The 19,013-nt window shown below is 34.6% G+C and overlaps 1 protein-coding gene across 2 annotated transcripts; it reads right to left on the bottom strand.

Moving 5' to 3' along the window:
* Positions 1 to 35: 35 nt before the first annotated feature.
* On the bottom strand, positions 36 to 17,794 carry LOC135682526 (sterol O-acyltransferase 1). 2 transcript variants are annotated; one of them, XM_065197452.2, is made up of 15 exons: positions 17,298 to 17,316; positions 16,421 to 16,697; positions 15,511 to 15,578; positions 13,024 to 13,133; positions 11,825 to 11,878; positions 11,250 to 11,357; positions 9,417 to 9,687; positions 7,820 to 7,895; positions 6,926 to 7,028; positions 6,172 to 6,309; positions 5,468 to 5,603; positions 4,689 to 4,923; positions 4,185 to 4,339; positions 2,250 to 2,361; positions 36 to 1,803 (listed from the first exon to the last, which is right to left on the bottom strand). In XM_065197452.2, exons 2-14 carry the CDS (start codon positions 16,446 to 16,448, stop codon positions 2,251 to 2,253), a joined length of 1,593 nt encoding a protein of 530 aa, XP_065053524.1. In that variant the 5' UTR covers positions 16,449 to 16,697; positions 17,298 to 17,316; the 3' UTR covers positions 36 to 1,803; position 2,250. The 2 variants fall into 2 exon arrangements, with proteins under 2 accessions (XP_065053524.1, XP_065053523.1); XM_065197451.2 differs by lacking the exon at positions 16,421 to 16,697 and having other exon boundaries at positions 17,298 to 17,794.
* Positions 17,795 to 19,013: the final 1,219 nt, after the last annotated feature.

Here is a 19,013-nt window from a genome sequence, read left to right as displayed (position 1 = left end):
TAGGAAAATACTTTGAAGTTACAGGATGACCAAAGTCCATAAAACTTTTGTTTTGTGAAATAAAGACGTCCATTTTAATTACAATATTTAAGGTTTAAAATAAAAAAGCGATAAAAAAATCGAATTAATGACAAAATTGTAGAACAGAGTTTTAGATTGATAGCCTAGTGATGCCATCAATCCTTACATTATTGCAATTTATTAAATAATGCGAAGCACGATGTGAATTAACAATTCCCTAAAACTACCTCAATATTACTTTCCAGCGACAAGATCCTATTCTTAACCCCCCAATCTACTACCATCATTTTCCAGTATAATACCTCGTATTAAGAGCTATGTTGTTATGAATTTCCTCTCTATTCCCCCTTCTTAACGCAGCCTTTTCTTGTGTTTCTGACATAATTTGAAACAATCGCGTTTTTATTGCAAGTCAATTGAAGTATTTTTATGAAGTTTGGTTTTTCCAAAAATTGAATTTTAACTGTACAAAAATATGGAAATAAAACTGGAAATTTTTGATACGAAAATGAAACTGGAAGTTTTCCAAGAATCAAAAACAAGCTAAGAAACCTTGTCTGAAAGTACGTCTCTTGCTTACTTTCAAAGACATTTGTCATCAATTTATCGCCTTCTTTATTCGCGCTGATGAATATGCTCGACACGAAACTGTAGTCTCATTTGAGATACTTCGAATCAATCAATCAATCACACCTACCCTTCTCCTATTTTCCGTAGCATTGATTAAAGACAGCTCAATAAGAGAATACATGTTTACCTGATAAAAATTAGTTCCATCATAGTAGCCAATCGATAACAAATGTCCTTAGGACACTGTTCAAGGGACGGATAATTGCAATAAAATTATAACTTCTTAAATTTTCCCCAAAACAAAATGATACGAAATATACGACTAAATGCTATCTAATATTTAAAATTTGATTTAAATTCTTGTCTGGTGTTTATTATAAAGCAATATTATGATGGTGGCGAAAAGGTTTCTGTTAATTAAAAAAAATTTGTGTCAGAAGCGTGATGGCAGAAAATTATTTCTAACCAGCCATTAATAAAACGCTTAAGCATGAGCTAAAAATTATATCAAAACTAGAAATAAAATATTACTCGCACCATACTATAACATAAGTCAAAAACGTTTTACTACTACCATAAGCGGAGTTTAGCGAAACCCTGGAGGGGTCGTAAAAATATTTTAACTGAAGCTGTAGTTGTGAACTAAACCTCCCAGTTTTATCACGTTAAACAACTGTATATTTCATATTTCAAATTTAACCAATATTCATTTATTCTAAACTGCATTGTACGTACGAATTACAAAATTGATGACATGACACGTGGTTGTGAACGGTCTAATTATCTAGAAATAAACAGTATGCATCGATTGAAATTGTCAGTAAAAAAATCACTCAGGCCTAAAACCAAGAAAATACGAGTTGAAGCTTCCAGCAAATGGCGCCAATCAGATGATTAATCTGGTAAAAAAGGATTGAATATATGAGGGGATATCATGATTCAAAATTTGAAGGGATATGAATAGACCCTACATGCGGTTTTCTTTGTTGCAAATTGCAATCGGCTCCAACTTCTAAGATGGGTTTTGGCCTGAGACGAATGTATAATTAAACATAATCTGGCAATAAATTTTATATATCATTTAACATTCTCATGCATTAGTTAGAATCTTTCACATTTATATCATGGCAAAACCCGTTTACATCAGAAACCTGACGAAGTACCATATTCAAAAGCTCCACGTAGATATGCGTAGAAGGTTTCCAATAATCTCTGAAAGAAAAGTAAGACATCAAAAACGAAAAATCAGCCTAAAGGGGGAGAATCAGAGCAAGAAAAAGTAAGGCTCAAAGGACATCTATAAGTAAATCTTATAGTAAATCTATCAATTGGCCCAACTCGTATAAGCCCCCCCCCCTGTTCTCGAATACTCAATCATAAGCCCCCATCTAAAAATGACTAAAATTAATAAATTGAGGACTTACGGTACTGCTTGTTTAGAAATAACACCCTGCTTTACTTCTTCCTAAAAACAAAAGCAACTTTGGAGGGAGGCAACGCTTACCCTGAACACCCTCTTGATTCTAACACGGAAAGGGTTTTCTTACTGTCTATCTTGATTGTCTGCAGTACAAATGACAGCTTGAACGTGAGATAGCAAATAAACGAGCGATGAATAACGTTATTGATCACAAAAAGGTGGAAAAGCTTGAACTTACATTATCGTGATTTCAGAAGCGGGGAAGCTGGGAGCCTTTTGTCCACGTCCCAACTCCATTTCACGCAATCACTGCTCCAAGATCGAGGAATTAAAACTTCTGATATCTTTGACTGCCGATTATAAACAAACAAAATTGTCTTGATTTGAAAGCATGAATGTAGAGCGCATAAATACAAAATACAAAACTGGAAAGCGTTTTGGGTATGACAGGTAATATTGAATTGTTTTGAATAATAGATATATTTAGATTATTATGCCTGTAAACAAGATTCTTAGGATTAAGAAAACTAATATTTCTTATAAGGGTTTAAAATCAACGAATTGGTGAGCACAGTTTAGGAACAATGTCAATTTACCAAAAAGTTCCCTGAATAAACAAATTTAAATCTAGCTTCTTCCAAAACTTATAAGAGCTTAGATGGTGGAGTCCAGGTAAAGAGTTGATAGGAAGTTTACTCGAGAAAACAAGGTACCTTGACAAATATAATGATCAATAAATCGTTTTGATAGAATCAAGATGAAACATATTTTAACTGAATTTTGAAAATTAACACATATAACATTGAGAGGTAAACAAACAAAAATCGACCCAACATCTTTTTGAAAAATTTAGAAAACAGGTCGAAATAAACAAAATGTTTCAAAATGTAGCCATCTAATAAGTCTCTATAAATATCTGCAATAAAAAAAAGAATGGTACAGCCAAATAAAACTGAATATTCAAACAGCAGTCAGTGAATCTTTTTAAAAAGATAATTAGAAAATACAAATCACGTTTTGGTAGAAAGATTTACGGATTATTCCAAGTCTGGCAGTAGTGAAACGACTTCAAGATTAAAGGGCTATTTGATAAAAGCATCGGTTGCAATTTATTAACTTTCCTTTTCTGGTTAAGTTGTCCCATTGAGGTATCCAAAGTCGCCAAGAAAGCCAATCGTGAGAAACGATGTGGCAAGTATATGAAGTTCTTTAATATCAATGCGGCTAACTCACATGAAAGAGTGGAGTGGTTGTTAACGACACTAGATCTGCTCAAAAGGGCTCTTCAGCAAATGTGTCAATCAGCTAGTTTGCCTTTTTGGGGGAGATGAAATGCAGCAAGTTCTTGAGTGGGAAATGAGTACCCCCGTTTTGGGGCCATGGCACATGCGTATTAGAGATAAAAAGGCATGTAATTATATATTTATATGTCAATTTAAATGATTAGCCCCCCCCCCTAACCTCGAGGAAAGAATAAACAGAACTTTGCAATCAAATTTCAAAATATCTATAAGAGCGGTGGGGTTAATCATATGTATTTTGTTTGTATCAAGTCCCGCTTTACTTCCAAACTTCCAAAGGTAAGCAAAAACATCGAGAATTGCATGACGCGACTTAAGTGTTAACGTAGATTAGACATTCGATGTAAACAACACAACCTGATTTGAACTGACCTCCTCAACTAGAGCCAGGCCTAGGCAACTTAATCGACTAAAAACAGCAGGAAAAATACCTTCAACTCAATTTTTCAAAATTTTAAGGCGAAAAGCCTCGGATTTTGATGTTTCAGTTTTACAACATCTCCAAGGAAACCCCCGAGGATCTTAGAGGATCAACGAAAATACTTCCCTTAATCATATGCGTATAACTCCTCAGGAACTGATGAAACTTGTTCACGTAGCTAAAATTACTGTTCTCTTTGTGTGTTTCCTGGCTTTGCGTGTTGGGGATGGCCGGGAATTTTGTTGGGAATATTTGTTAGAATACGCATGCGTCATGGCCCCTCGACGTTGATTGGCTCGAACAAATCATCAATCCTTTTGTCTCGAACAATAGGAGTGAGACCTCGTCTCCCCAACAAGCCTGTCTAAGGTGAATATATATATTCCCTTACCCTATAAAACATCAATTTCTTTACCCACAGCCCATTAATCTAAAATGTATAAAATTTTACCATATCTCTTGGACAGTTTTTGCTTGCATACCACTCTTGACTGTACAGACACATCAAAAGGCCATTTCCAAGAATAAGACTGACCCACATGAAGATATTCCAAGCTGAGTGGGGTTGGCCTGCTCCTTTCTTCGGTCCAATTAGGCTGAATAAGACTAACAATATAAAGGGAAGCAATTAGTATAAAAACATCAATCGAGAATTGAGAAAACGAAAACTGCTGTCGTAAAATAAAGAGAAAACAACAACCTGGTTCTTCAATGCAAGCAAAAACGTTGAAAATACATTTTCTTATGGGTTGCAAAAGAATGGCATATATACGCGCCATTTGTTCGAAATGATTTTTTTCTTGGATTCACCTTTCTTTTGTTTTACATAATTCCCCGAGTCTGATGAAAAAATCTTGGTTTTGCATCAGCATAATAAATCGAAAAAAACTTTTGGTACCTAGCTATTCTTACATTGGAATCTAAAAAACAAAAAGAAGATATAAGTTACACTCACATCCGACACCTCCAAACATGAAAAATAGAAGCGGGAAGAAAAACCCAAAGGCCAGTATGAGAATGTACTCATGAGCAATGGCTGACAAAACAAAAACTAAAATGGCTGCCAGCGCCTTTTTATCTTCGCCAAACAAAAGAAGAGTGTCCTTGTAGATATAAGCAAAGAGCCAATCGTGAACGACAACATTCCACATCCTGTAATATGCTGCGTATGAAAAGGAGTTCCACCAGTCCTAAAGGAAGGATATTCAATCAAAATTCATTTATAATCCAAAAGCTCAAAAGATATGACATTTTAAGAAACATTTTGAAATCTGTACTACCATAGCCTCGTCTCATACAAGTTGAAATATGTTATAATTCATACAAGAGCAAGGAAAAATAGAGCTAAACTGGAACAAACTCACTTAAAAGCCAAATAAAAAAATTGATGAAAATTGATTAATGAAAAATAGTTTAATTTCTGACTATTTACAGGCACAATGTATTCAATAGAATGTTGCTGAAGGAGGTTGGAAATATCCTGAGTACAAGTGCCTCGAAACCATTTATGTCACGATTCTATCCTGAATTTTTGCTCATGATTCTAACATTTCCGAAAATAACCCAACAAAAGAATAACTGTAAATTTCTACGTTTTTCCTGGGACCACTCTTTATTCTTTGGGGCTCCATGCATTGAAGATAACTTTTTCAGAAAAGCAGATCAGAAACTCAGCAACACCCCCTCCCTCTCCAAGCACCATTTGCAGAGAAGTACTTCCAATAAATGCCATACCCGATAGAACATACGATCAGCAAATCGTAGCATTTCGGCAAAGGCATTCAACCATGAGTGCAGTATTGAGAAAAAGCCAAGGATCAGAACCAGGGTACCAGGGAGCATACAGCTAAATGTGGCCAACAGTAGCTCTCTAGAAATAAGAGAAATCAGCTGACAGAGACAAAAGCTACATCGACATGCCAATTAGAGCGGGCAAACAAATAATACCATTGTAAAATAATGACTACGTAGTATTAATACTGATGGATATAAAGACAGCACATTTGCTAATATAGACAGAGCTGTCGCATAGTGATATTTGAAAACATGTTTCATAAAGTTTGATGCTTTTCGCCCTTTATTTCTAGCATATTTCTAATTTGACTAGCTTTTTAGTGTTTTATTTTACTTGAAAATACTGAACGTTTTCTAAATTGCTTGGAATTATCTATAAAGAAAGCAAATGTCGCGAGGGCAGTTGTATGTTGATAAAAAGGTTCAGAACAAGTCATCTCTTGGGCTTTCAATATATGTTACAAAAGGCCTTCAAACATGTCAACCTTCCACAGTAACAAACTTTTGCAAGCAAAACTGGAGTTTCAATATTGTAGCGACAGGAGATGAAGTAACAGATTTTTCTTTAATTTTCATTCACCCAAAAAAGATACTTTAGTATATACGAGTACATTGAAAAAGCAAAACTTGTCGAGAAGTCTCACCTTAAATGCCCTTGATCTTTTCCTGTATTCCTAAATACTGGAACACAAAATCTGGCGAAAACGTAGTAAGTGAAAAATACGCAGACAATGACTTGCAGCACGTTAGTGACAACGTATTCCCAGCGGATTTGGGGAGTCCTGTAAAAAAGGAACATTACAGCAGTGGTGCAAAATTGATTACAAATATAACGTCTTATTAATCAATGCATAAATTTCGTTTTATAAAAAAAATAATGCGATGATGATTTTTGTACAGCCATTATTTGGATAAACTGGAATGATTCACTATCGTAATTATACTTTAATTACTAAGAGTGAACATTACAATAAAAACACATTGGAAGTTCCATCAATGGAAACCTCTACACAACATCTCTATACAACGAACATTTACACTGGTTCGAACGGTGTCCGTTATATTGAGGCCCCACTGTACACAGAAAAAGGGATGCGAGATGCCCCAAGACTAAGTTATTCAATTGAGAGAAAACTCTGGAAATATGAGCAAAAACAAATAAAGAGCCAATTGGAGAACGATACATATGAATATACTCGAACAGTATCAAATGTGCCACACTCGAAAAGCCCACATAGGTACTAAAAATTATCAACATTTGAAATGGTAGGTGGTGATAGAAATTTAGAGAAATTCACAGTGCTTGTCTAATTTGAAGAATTGCCAACCCAGCAGCCTTTGATAAGGTAAGTCCTACAGGTAACAGAGAAGCATTTTAGATTAAGAGCCAACACCTACATTGGGTAACTGTCCCTGTATATCAGTGTAGGCGCAAACAGGAAGTAGAGAAACTGTGAGAATCCAGGCATATTATCAAACTGCGCTTCTTTCTTTTCGCTATCTGAAAAATTAAAGGTCATTGGCATTGTAGAGGCATTCAAAGGTAAAAGCATTTTATAGTACAAACGTAAGTATGTTGTCTGCTTAGCTTAAAACAATAGAATTATATACTCAGAAAACATTTCATCTATCGCGATTTCTCTCATATCCATGCCAAGTGATAAAAAATATCTAATGATGAGATTTTCTGAATCTACTAATTTTGCCATTGGAAAACTAATGCCAAACAATAAATGTAGAATTTTAAGATACAAAATTTTCAGTAGGTAAAATTCAAAGATTCTTAAATTCTTGCAACTATGAAAACCCTGGTATATAGAAAATCCTATCCAAAGTTGCGTTAGAATAAACCTCTAAAAAAATTGTCTAGCCCATTATTGCAAAAAAGCGGGGGGGGGGGGGGGTGAGGGCTATAGGGGCTATAGCCCTTGCTAGCCCAATTGGCTGTGCGGTGCCTGTGCAAAACTATCGAATATGATTTCATCTCTATGGCAGCATCACTCGTTTTACGACAACTTCAAAGATCGTTGAATCTTTGACTCCTAAATTTTGCAACTGTGGCACTTTTTCTAAACCGACAGACCCCCGGTTTCTAAAATTAAGAAAAATAATAATTTGCTTTACATTACTAAAGTTTGAAAATGCAATAAAAAACGAGATACGTATTGATATCTTCTGAAATATACTTTAGAGAATTATGAGAGGTTTATCGCGTTGCCTGCAACAAAAAACCTCTATAAAAACTACTACTTTCATGCGAAGATGCTGTGAAAAAAGTACCAGACAATTTACCTTCTTCGTTCCTTATCTTCAAAACTTTGGTAAAATTTTCCCGCGCAAATGCATGAACTTTCATCATCAAACGGACCTAGGAATTATTAATTTGAAAACTAAATAAGCGTAAGCTGCAAAAATAGATCCACGCTTCCAAAAAGGAAAACAACGAGAAAATACGGTATCATTTCATAGTGAACAAGCATTGTTCCTTAGGAGGGAGATGGCTGAAATCGACTTTGAAAACTGATCTTAGTTTTGTTGAACATGTCTACGAAAAGTAAGTTAATTTTGCATAAGTTGAGAACATCAGTATGACATCGACATCAGTAAATTTCGAAAGGTCTTATTTATCGTTATGTTTAACATTTTAAATCTTTAACATAATTTTAACTATATGTCTTTAACAACTTTTTGGCACGTTTGTAACATATTCCATATTCAGTTGTCAAAAAGCATCAAAGTCTTTTCAATAAACAATAGGAGGTAGTTTATGTATTTCACAAAGTACTGCAAATTTTAATCAATGGGAAAAAATTTGTTTATTCTAGTTAGACTGGGACCTTAATCTTCATTGAGATTTACGAGTAGAACAAGTCAATTGAAAAAAACTTCGACTTACGAGTAGAAACGGGAATGACAAATAATAAAAATTTGGATAATTTGACATGAGCGATTTTCGACACGAAAATTTTTAGACCAAAGCAATTTTCGAGAAAAGCGGTTTTCGACATAAACAATTTTCGACAAAAATGAATTTCGACACAAGCGATTTTTGACATAAACGAGTTGCGACTTAAGCAAATTCAATTAGGGCGAGGTTGTTTGTACTAACACTGAAAAACAAAACAATGGGGAACAGAACAGAAAAATAGTTTATAAGAACAATTTTATAAGAACACGAGCCTCAAAATTGGTCACAGGTTAAGAACAAATTAAGAGGCTGAGCTTCTGCAAAATGCATTTTTGAACAACGTTTTTTCTCAAAATCGAGGATTTTTAGCGATGTGTGGGTGCTTTTTCGTCGAATATTCAAACTTTTCGGCAAATAAAGGTTGTCTCACTCACTTTGTTGGCAAATGAGGCCTTAACACCTGCTTAGAGCGAAAAAGCTAGCACTCGCACTGCTTACACCCTCTTAATCTAAGAACAAATTAAGAACAATCCAGCCTCAGATTTTCGAAAAAATAAAGAACAGTCAGCCTGAACTTAAATTTACTGGTTCTTTTAAAAAAAGAGTGTAATTTGGCAAATTTCTCTAAAATAAACGAGTTTGAGATGTTTAATGGAATGCTGCATGTTGTTGATTGGGTGAGTAATTTAGAGCCCTTTCCACAGAAGTTTCACATTGATAAAAATTCTCGTGATTTTCTGTTGAAACGCGAAACAGCAATTCTGATGCCAACGTTTTACTTGAATTTAACCATAAAGATACTATTCTTAAAAGTATCCCTGCATGGGGATTATCTTGTTCAAAAACATCGTTTTCAGTAATACTTCATTTTTGTAATACTGTAATTCGTTGTTGTGACTCGTATACCAAAAGGCTTTAAATTATTAGAATTCTTAACAGCAAGATGCTTCGTGGAAACGTATTAAATCAATAATTAATCACCTGTTCACAAAGAACTATAATCGTAGAAACAGTAGGTACGTCGTGCTTGATAATCTCCACAACGGGAAAATAGGCAAAAAACAACATGTATATCCCATAGCACATAATCCACATAAGGTCTGGCAGGGGTATCCAGGACTTCTGGTTAAAAATCCAAGCCTGCATTAAAGGAAATATTGTGAATGTGTACATCATCATCATTAACCATGTTGTGACAACGACTGGGACCTTTCCAAAAGCCCACAGGATAAGAGAAAAATCAACTCCGAACCTGAAACAAAAAAAAGCAGCTTTAATTACAATAAAGAATGATCCTTAGCTTTATTATTAGGTTAAACTAACTCTTTTTGTTGCAAATCAAAATACTTAAAATGAATATAATTTACATGTTTATAGGTTTAAGAACATAAATTATATCAAAAATCATATATTTGACAGCTGAAACTTCCACCTTACGCCAGAGAAAACCGAGGTGAATCCCAATTAGCCTTTTGCCAATCTTTTAATCTGCTGGATGTCGAAATTTTGTTAATTGTAACAAGTTTGAAAATTCTGAGCTTGCAAATCACATTGAATTTTTTTGTATATATAAATAATAATAAAATTTAATTAATTAGAACACTGTGTATCAAACTTTCATTAACAGAGTAAAGAACATACCCACCTTTATAGGTTTTATACCTAAAATGATTATTAGATAGTGTTTTGAAAAGGCCATTTGTGATTAAATGGCAAGTATCATTTAAACTATAAGAATGTTATTTTAGGTAGGGTTTTCGATTTCGAAATATTTCTTGTTCTGTATTCTGTAGAGAGGATCCTATAAACTGAAGCTCAGGGAAGTCATACAATGAAACCAGGGGCGTTGTGGCTAGGCGGGATACACGGGAGATTTCCCGGTAGGCCCCTTAAAAGTGACTTGTTTAAACCCAGGAAAATATTTTAAGGGAAGGAAATCTTTGGTAAAATAATCTCTCATCTATATAAAAACTCATAGTTATGAACTAAAGATTTGGAGATAAACTTAAACATAAAGGGCCCTGTGAATGGGATGCATGGAATTTGAAAGAAAATAAAGGTCAAACAGAAGATGACCCGTTAGAATGAGGCTTTGGCGACCTGATGGGAAAGCCTTTGCTTTCGAGAATACCGTGAATCTAAGAATTAGCCCTTGGAAGAGAATACCATGAATCTGAGACTTTTAGATGGAGGCATATTTCTGGGAGCCTGTACGAGAAGGTGCAGGTAAAAGCAAAAGAGGACTAGCCTGGATGGCTGAATGTAGACTTCTCCTATTGTCACTCCGCGTCACACAACATTTTGTTCCAAATATATCATGCAACATTTAGTGTGGCTTTAAAGTATTCTGTAGAAAATCTCCAAAAAGCAAAGAGATCTAGCGAGATTTAGCTGCATTTTTAGCCTAGAAGCTTCAAAGAGATCGAAGAGCTGCTTGCATATGCTTGCATTTTGGATGTGCAAACTTCTGAAAATACTCGAGACAAAGAAGATGTACATTGCTGTTCATGAAATAAAATGCTCTTAATCAATACAACAGCCTCTTGTTATTCACATCGATGTGCACTAGAGTATTTGCCCAAACCTTTTTTAAATATCAACGATCAATGCCTTTCTGAGAATCTTCGAATTGCCTATTCTGAGCGGTATAGGTTTAGTCTAGGAGATGCATTTTAGCTTTTCTAGAAGGCTTAATTTCAAAAATTTTCTCTCACGTCGGACACTGGCCCCTTTATGGTTATTTTTTCCCGACCCTCTTCTAGGAGCTACAACGCCCCTAAATGAAACCAAAGAAACTATTAAACGTTGACTAACCTGCCTGTTTCAATGTAATCATACACCAGTGTGTTCATGATAAATAAAATCAATAGGGCCACAAAAATGTTGTAAATTGTCTGAATGTGATTAATCTCCAAGAGTTCCCTGTAGAACAAAAGAGATAAAAAGACAATTAAAGGGTGCTTATGCACAAAAAGGACAGAGGACATTTTTCTACCTTCAATGAGGTATGTGTAAAGCTGGAAAACAATTCTTTGAAAAAATACAAGTGAGCATGAAACATGACATCATTTACTTCATCCCGTTGAAATTGTTGTTGATTAAATAAATGCTAGTTTGAGCCAATAACCATCATTCAATACAAGAACCAAGCCAAAACTGTTGTGAAGCTTTTGCACAAAGATATTTCAATTATAGAATTAATGAGCAATGAGAATTAATGAACCGTAAATTTTTTTGTTCCATGATGTTGTGGGAGTGTTTGAGTGTTGTTGGAACAGTAAACAGTCGTTCCCACCCTAGTTTGTCAGTAGCCTATTAGGCTACTGTTTAGTAAACAGAATTATGCTATCTGCTATTTAGAGATGTTCATTAAAGAGAAATTAACTTACGTAAGAAGTGATTCTCGAGCAATAAATACTTTTCTGCCTTCTGCATCATAAAGGCTGTCAAGTGAAATGAGAAAGTAAATTAGAGCCTGCTTAATTTTCCATCTTGAGAAATTGCAAGAAAGAATAATAAACTTTTCAAAATATATAAATACAATGGCATATGTCTATTTCAGTGGTATTCAGTAAGATAAGATTCTTGCGCTAATCAGATTTATCTAAAATTATCCTCAAGTTGCTGAAATAATGTTAGACAAAAAACCTCTACTGACTGATAATTTTTTTGCTCATATATAAGATTTCTTTACCCTTATTATTATAAATTATCCTTTATTCTTTGTCTTAAAATGTGTCTTTATACAATAATTTTAAACAGGCAACATGCTAGAATCTTTGTGCCTGAAATAAAAATGTCCTATCACATGCAAATTACTTAACTTGGATTAAATCATTAGAGCCAAGCGAGTGCTAAAGATATCCTTTTAGATAAGAGTTGAACTAGGGCATATTTAAAAAATGAGGGACAGATTTTGAAAAAAATTAACCTATAAACCAAGAGTATAGATGGCATCTACATAATTGTATGATATCTAAACAATATTTAAAAAGATAGAGCCAATAATTATATATGTTTTAAATTACAGGGCAGTGAAGTTTAGGAATAATCCATATTTGAAGTGTGTTGTATTTTTTTGGTTATAGTCAAGTTTAAATTTTGAGGTGAATTTGAGATAGAATTTCTTCAAAGCACATATTTTAAAATATTTCAGAGTAGTGTTCCATTACCAAATAAATAACCTGTATCCAATTCAAGTGCCATTGACCATTTTGCTTCAAAATTTGCACACTTGTATATTTGTAAATTATGTACAATATCAAAAAAGTTTTGTTGTTATTCCTTGCTTTACAGCATTTTTATGACATTAAACATCTATCAAATTCCTTCCGTTACCTTATTTAGCATTTTGAATTACCCTACCAGGCCATGTTGTAAAGAACATTTCAAACAATATTATACTACCAAATTTTCCTTGACAATGTGTATACAAAGTAGAATCATATCTTTGTATAGGATTCAAGTAGAATGAATACCAACTTATAAAAATAGAAAACTTCACAAATAATATACTCTGCTTTATAACAACCTCATGTGGCTAGGAAGATCGAATAGCAGATTCTATGACATAGAAATGTAAACATACTTTGTGTGTTTTTTGCTTTTCAGTGTTGGCTCTTCCAGTTCATCTGCGCATTGATCAATGATTTCATGAAACTCTGCATCAAATTTCCCCAACAACTCATTTTGCAGTTCCTGTAATAACAAAAAGGCTTTGAAATAAAATTGCAAGTAAGAAGCCTTACATTCACCTGCCAGAAAGTTCAAGAGGGGTTTATTTTGGTTAATAAAGCCTTCTTTGTTATCTATTGTACAGCAAAAAACCACATAGGCATTGATATGCTGCAAAGAGCTTTAGCATCAAGACATGATTCTTTAAACCATCAATAACCATTTTAATCAGTGTTGGCATCCTATGTAAGAAAATATACCAGTTTCACTAGTTTTTGGCTACCTATATCAACATGATTACCACATATGGACTCAAGCTTGCTAAGAGGGTTCAATCAGCATCTCCATGCATGCCTAGAAAGTCCTATAAGCCACAAGCCATTAAACAAAACACCCAAATGCTGTCTAGTAAGAACACCGGCCATAAAAAATGTCAAAGAAATTTTAAATATTTAAAGATTAAGCTGTAATCACAGAGTTTCCCTATTAACATAGCAGACAAATGAATAGATGAAACAAGAACCCTAAAGAATAGCAGGTTATAATCATCCCAAACAAAGAAAACAAAGGATTTGTCTCAGCAGATAGCTCAATTTCTTCAGATGAAAAAGAAGAGGTTGCCATAAAGCTGAAGTACTTTGGATGCATCGATATATCAAGTGATTATTGAACTGCATCTGATTCAGCTGATACCAAAATCCAAAGAATAAGGTATATAAAGTCCCTCTTACACTGATAGGCTTTTACAAAGCGACCCATTGAATTCAACTGACTCTGATCATGTATAAGGAAAAATGGAATGTCAAAAGGCCTCTTCTGACAGAAAAAGTCAGTTTTCAAGAATCAAACATTTTCTATACCCTTTAACTAAGTTGAGAGGTGAATGAATAAAAATTTCATTTCCTCATACTGTATAATTCAGTCTAGTGCCATGATGCCACTGATTAACACTGTCAGTATTGCCAAAAATTAAGAAAAGAACAAAAAAGCTCTAAAATTTATTGCAGAAGATTGAAGTTATCTTGTTAAAATGTTAAACACTGATCCTAAAATAGTTAAGTAGTTCCCTGCCTTGCAGTGGTGCATGTCTTCAAAAAGAATCATTAGCCGAGATGAACACTGCAATAATAAGCACTGAAATAATGAATTAGCCTTTCTCCCATTTGACAACACTTGATACTCTGTTTTGACAACACTTTTGTAAAACTGAACTTGATAAAATCTTATCATGTCAAAAAAGCTTTCAACTTGACGAAGTCAGAAACAAAGACGATTTGCTCAATCAAATTTGACAAAGTCTGACATGAAAGAGGAATTCAAAACAGAATGTACTCAGAATTTTCATTGTGCTGATTGTACTTAAATAAATATGTTAAAAATAATCCTTACATCAACCTCTTAACCTATAAGGAAACAGTTATTTGTGCTTTGCAAATTCAATTTCCTTATACCTTGCAGACCTTCCATGAGACACACAGCTATTTTTTATTTCTCACAGGCATACACATCAAAGCAAAACTCTTGTGAACTCAGCAATAACTTTCTTGGTTAATTCAAATTATTCATTGTTTCCACATTATAGAAAAAGCACTATTGCCAAGCCCAAGTTACAGAAAAGAAAGGTGTTTGCGACAGGTGCTTAACATGTGCTCAAAGAAAAGGGTGTGGCAATTTCTTGAGACATAGCCCCCCTTTTGTCAATGTGTCAGCAAGGATTAATTCTGGTTTCACCCCTAGTCCCACAGCAGTGAAAAAATTTTCCCCATCTTCTCACAAAACTCAATCGTTTTCAACATTGAAATTTGACAGGTCTGGAAAGATTGTTATTTTGAAGAAATATGGTTCAGAGGCAAGACAATGTTTCATGAAAAACTGATTACAGACAAAGAAATTTATTTGCCAATATAAAATTGTTCACATCCAAGAGCTGGATAAAAAATCTTTGATTGGGGACAAACAGTTTTGAGGGGCTTAACCTGCTAAAAACAAATAGCATACTTATTACTTTCATGGTTTGATTTATTTTTGGAATTATTGCGGGCTAATAACAACAGTAAGAGCAAGGAAGAGAAGGAACTAAAACATTGATGAATAATCTCTAGCATGCAAATATTAAACACTGAAAAATCTGTGTTCCTGTAGTGCAGTTTGTGGCATATGCATGCATAAGGTCAGTGTATTGCTGCACATCAATATCTGAAATTTCACACCAAGTCTAAACTAGCATTATTATAGAAAACTTTGTTTGCAGTAAATGTGCCTGAAATGAACATGAAATCGAGTCAAGAACTACCATATTCTGCAAACTGCTCTGTGCTCACCTCAATTTTGAGCCTGGAAAAGGAATATGTCACCCTAAAGCCAAAATTTGCTACTCAAGTAGCAGAACAAAAATACTTACATCAGCTTTCTTCCTGAAAACTCTTGCTGCATGGGCACCACTTGTCTCATCCAGAAAATCTCTGTAACCTATTGATTAAAAGAAAAACTGATTTGCAAGTGCAAAGGCACTGAAATCCATGCCGTAATTAGTTGAGAAAGATGGTTAAAAACAAAGGAAATTGAAACTTGCATCATATCTAAGCACAATTATATAACATTTCTTTTTGCTATGCTCTATTTATTTTTTTTTAAATTTATTCGAACAAATTATATTGGAATATGCAATCTTGCAGAATAGTCTTGCAAAAATTGCAAATGGTGCTATGAACTCTTTAAGTAAGATAGGCAGTTTCAATTTTCGAATTTTGACTGCAAAAGCAATATGAATTTTCTCTTAATTTTATTGGTCTTACCACCCTTCATTTTCATCAACAAGACAAAAACAGAATTCTACATCTAAATCTAACATAACCATGCAATTCTAGAGCATTCCAGAAAGTATAATAGTTCTCTTTAATAATTTTTAGCTGCTCAAGATTGCAGTTGAGTCGGTGAAAAAAATAATCTCACTGATGGGTAATTGGATCCGACTCAAAAATCTGCATGCCTAGACATGTCTATACAACTAAAGAACAATTCTGAAACTTTGTTGTATAATTCTTTTCAACTTGCACATAAAGGATACAATGAAATCGTAAGTATATCACTCAAAGGTTACAGTCTATCTTATTTCGTCTAGCTCCTATGTCTAGACTATTTTTAAACATTAAATTTCAAGGAAATTAAATCTAACAAACACAGACGGCCTATTCACAAATGTCTATTTGCATCAAGTGCTGGACATTAAAGGCACCCTAAAACTATGAATACTTCTTGATGAAATTTGAGGCAAATCTCTTCAAATTGGCGGTGTCAACTACATAACCCACCGTTGCTGTTGTTTACTGACTCATCCATTTTGAACAAAACACTCTGGCCTTAGTTGAGTGATGTCGCTTGACCTTCCTTGTTTTGGTTAAGGAGAGATGAGCGTGTGTCGCCCACAACAACTCCTCCTTTGAACGATGGTACGATGCTAGTTGAAGGATCAAAGTACACTCCTAATGGGATTTTCTAGCTAAAGCCTCCAATATCCAGTGTCATGCCTTCCAAGCCGTCTTCTCAAACATTAGCAACTCATTTTGGCTTGGCAAAAGGTCACATCACCTGCGACCCAATAACATGTCTTCACAGGGTTGCAATGAGTTAATAAATTAGCAGAAAGGGTAAATTTCTCGTTTTTCGTTGAAAATTTTATCAGAAATTTCACAGAATTTTTTTTCCTAAATTGCAAAGATAAGAATTCAGTAAGCTCTATTTTACCAGTTATTTGGGACTTGTGCAAACATTTTACACTTGACTACCCGTGCGTACCGTATCAACAGCAATTATGACTCTAGTCCAAAAAGCTCAAGGAAAACCAGCAAAAATAGACTTTTAAACACACTTTTGTACTCAATTTAATGTTTTATGCATTATAAAGCAATTTTTGTTCAATAAGGCTTTCACAACTCGGTTTAGCAACTGAGAATAAAAAAAAGGCAATACAATTTTCCGGTGAAAACTGCGAAATGAAAACAGGCGGTGGAAGGTTTTTTATTGCAGCAAAAATTTAATTTGACGCGTGTAAGTTAGCTTCTAATGATAATTCATTTCGACTTTCGTTGATTAAAAATGTTTATTGATAATTAGAATCGTAGCTTTGTTATTACTAAGGAATGTGATAACATTTGTACCGTGAAATGATCTGCCTAGAAATTGCCTTACCTCTTTGAGGAGTTCGTGGTCTTCTTCTCCTTAAGTGGTTGTTACTTTCCATATCCACCAAAAAAAGTCCCTTCAAAATAAATCTAGCCTGCAACTTAGGCCTGTTGCCTTTCCAAACAACGCATTGATTTTGCACTTTCCAAAGAAATAATTAACAGGTTGTTTGCATGGCCTTTTTGAATTATCACATGGATAGCGGTCAAAACAATCCTTATTATGTTACCTTTGTTGGAATGTACGTCCTCTACTCTGTGGGCTGATGGGTATAGATCTTACGTCATAAGCTTGGGGGATCAGAGCACAACGGGAAAATATTTGCGGAAGATCTTTGCCTTTATTCTTGCTGGTCTATCTCCCCTAAGTGTGGTATATAGGCCTAGCAAAAGAGCAATGTATACATTTTAAAACACACAAATTACTGTAAGACTGCCTGTAAACTGAGGTTTAAAATGTAACTCATTACCTTTTATTTATGATTAATTTATACAACAGCTATTGGACATACATAGGACGCCTTTGATAGGACCTCCTATTGACTACGATCCAGCGGTATATCCTGCATTTCTCGGGTCGCGTGAGACACGTATTTCCTCATCTTAATTCAATCGACCACATTTGGAATTTTGAGATGCACAAAAAGAAAATAACAAATTCTCTAAACAAATTCTCTAACTGGTACAAAAAACATACAGACTCGGCCTTTTGAACTCGGAATACACGCAGGTGGGTGTGACACCCGCTTGGAAAAAGATTCATCGTAAAAACTTTGCTATATAGGGGTGCTTCATCGGCAAGTTTGCATATACGGCAAATAAAGGATAGCTCATTCATTTTGTCAGCAAATGAGATCGGAGAATCCCCCCTTGAGAGCACAATAGCTTGCGACTGCCCTGAATACGCGTGCCTTTATAAAAACAGTTCTGCAAGTAGTTGAGATTGTAAATGAAAAAGAAAATGTAAAAAGAGTACCCAGCAGTGTTAAACGAAAAATATCCGTAAACGTTAAAAGGTCTGCTAGAATAGGCTACTAATTGTAGAAACTGTTGAGAATGGAAGGTGCTCATTTCTTACACTCCTTTTTTAATAAGAACAATTTTTTAAGAACACGAGCCTCAAAACTGGTCAAAAGTTAAGAACAAATTAAGAACAAGCTGAGGCTGAGCTTCCGCAAAATGCAATTTTGAACAATGTTTTTTCTCATAAACGAGGATTTTTAAGAATGTGTGGGTGCTTTTTCGGTGAATATTCAAATTTGTCAGCAAATTAAGGCTGTCTCACTCACTTTGTTGGCAAATGAGACCTGAACACCTCCTTAGAGCGAAAAAGTTTAGCAATAGCACTGCTTACACCCTCTTAATTTAAGAACAAATTAAGAACAATCCAGCCTCAGATTTTCGAAAAAATTAACAACAGTCAGCCTGAACTTAAATTTACTGGTTCTTATAAAAAAAGAGAATATCTGGGAAAACTCAGCCTCAGTTGTTCATCCGTTTTGAAGGGCTCTTCTACAAAAATTGAAAATTTGATCGAGCGGGGAGAGTCCTAACAGGAGCAGTGGGGGTCGGAAATTTCTTCGAAAAAAGAAACGGGGGGGGTACCCTTTTTCGCGACCTAAGGGTAGGTACCAGAAGTCACCTACTTATAAAGCGAGTTGAAGATAAACTATTGCTCGGAAAACTCTAATAACTATTGAGGTGTACATATTAATATTAGGGT

The sequence above is a fragment of the Rhopilema esculentum genome, chromosome 16, assembly GCF_057945365.1.
Source record: "Rhopilema esculentum isolate cy_ngs chromosome 16, ASM5794536v1, whole genome shotgun sequence".
NCBI classification, from domain to species: domain Eukaryota; kingdom Metazoa; phylum Cnidaria; class Scyphozoa; order Rhizostomeae; family Rhizostomatidae; genus Rhopilema; species Rhopilema esculentum.
Note: the sequence above shows the minus strand (reverse complement) of the source record. Positions and strands in the feature narration are given on the sequence as shown.

Coding starts and splice junctions, on each gene's coding strand:
- LOC135682526 (XM_065197451.2), bottom strand. CDS start 17,349: ATGGAAAGTAACAACCACTTAAGGAGAAGAAGACCACGAACTCCTCAA. Junction 5,604..6,171: donor AAAGATCAAGGGCATTTAAG/GTGAGACTTCTC, acceptor TCTTATTTCTAG/AGAGCTACTGTTGGCCACAT. Junction 2,362..4,184: donor AAAACTGTCCAAGAGATATG/GTAAAATTTTAT, acceptor TATAATCGGCAG/TCAAAGATATCAGAAGTTTT.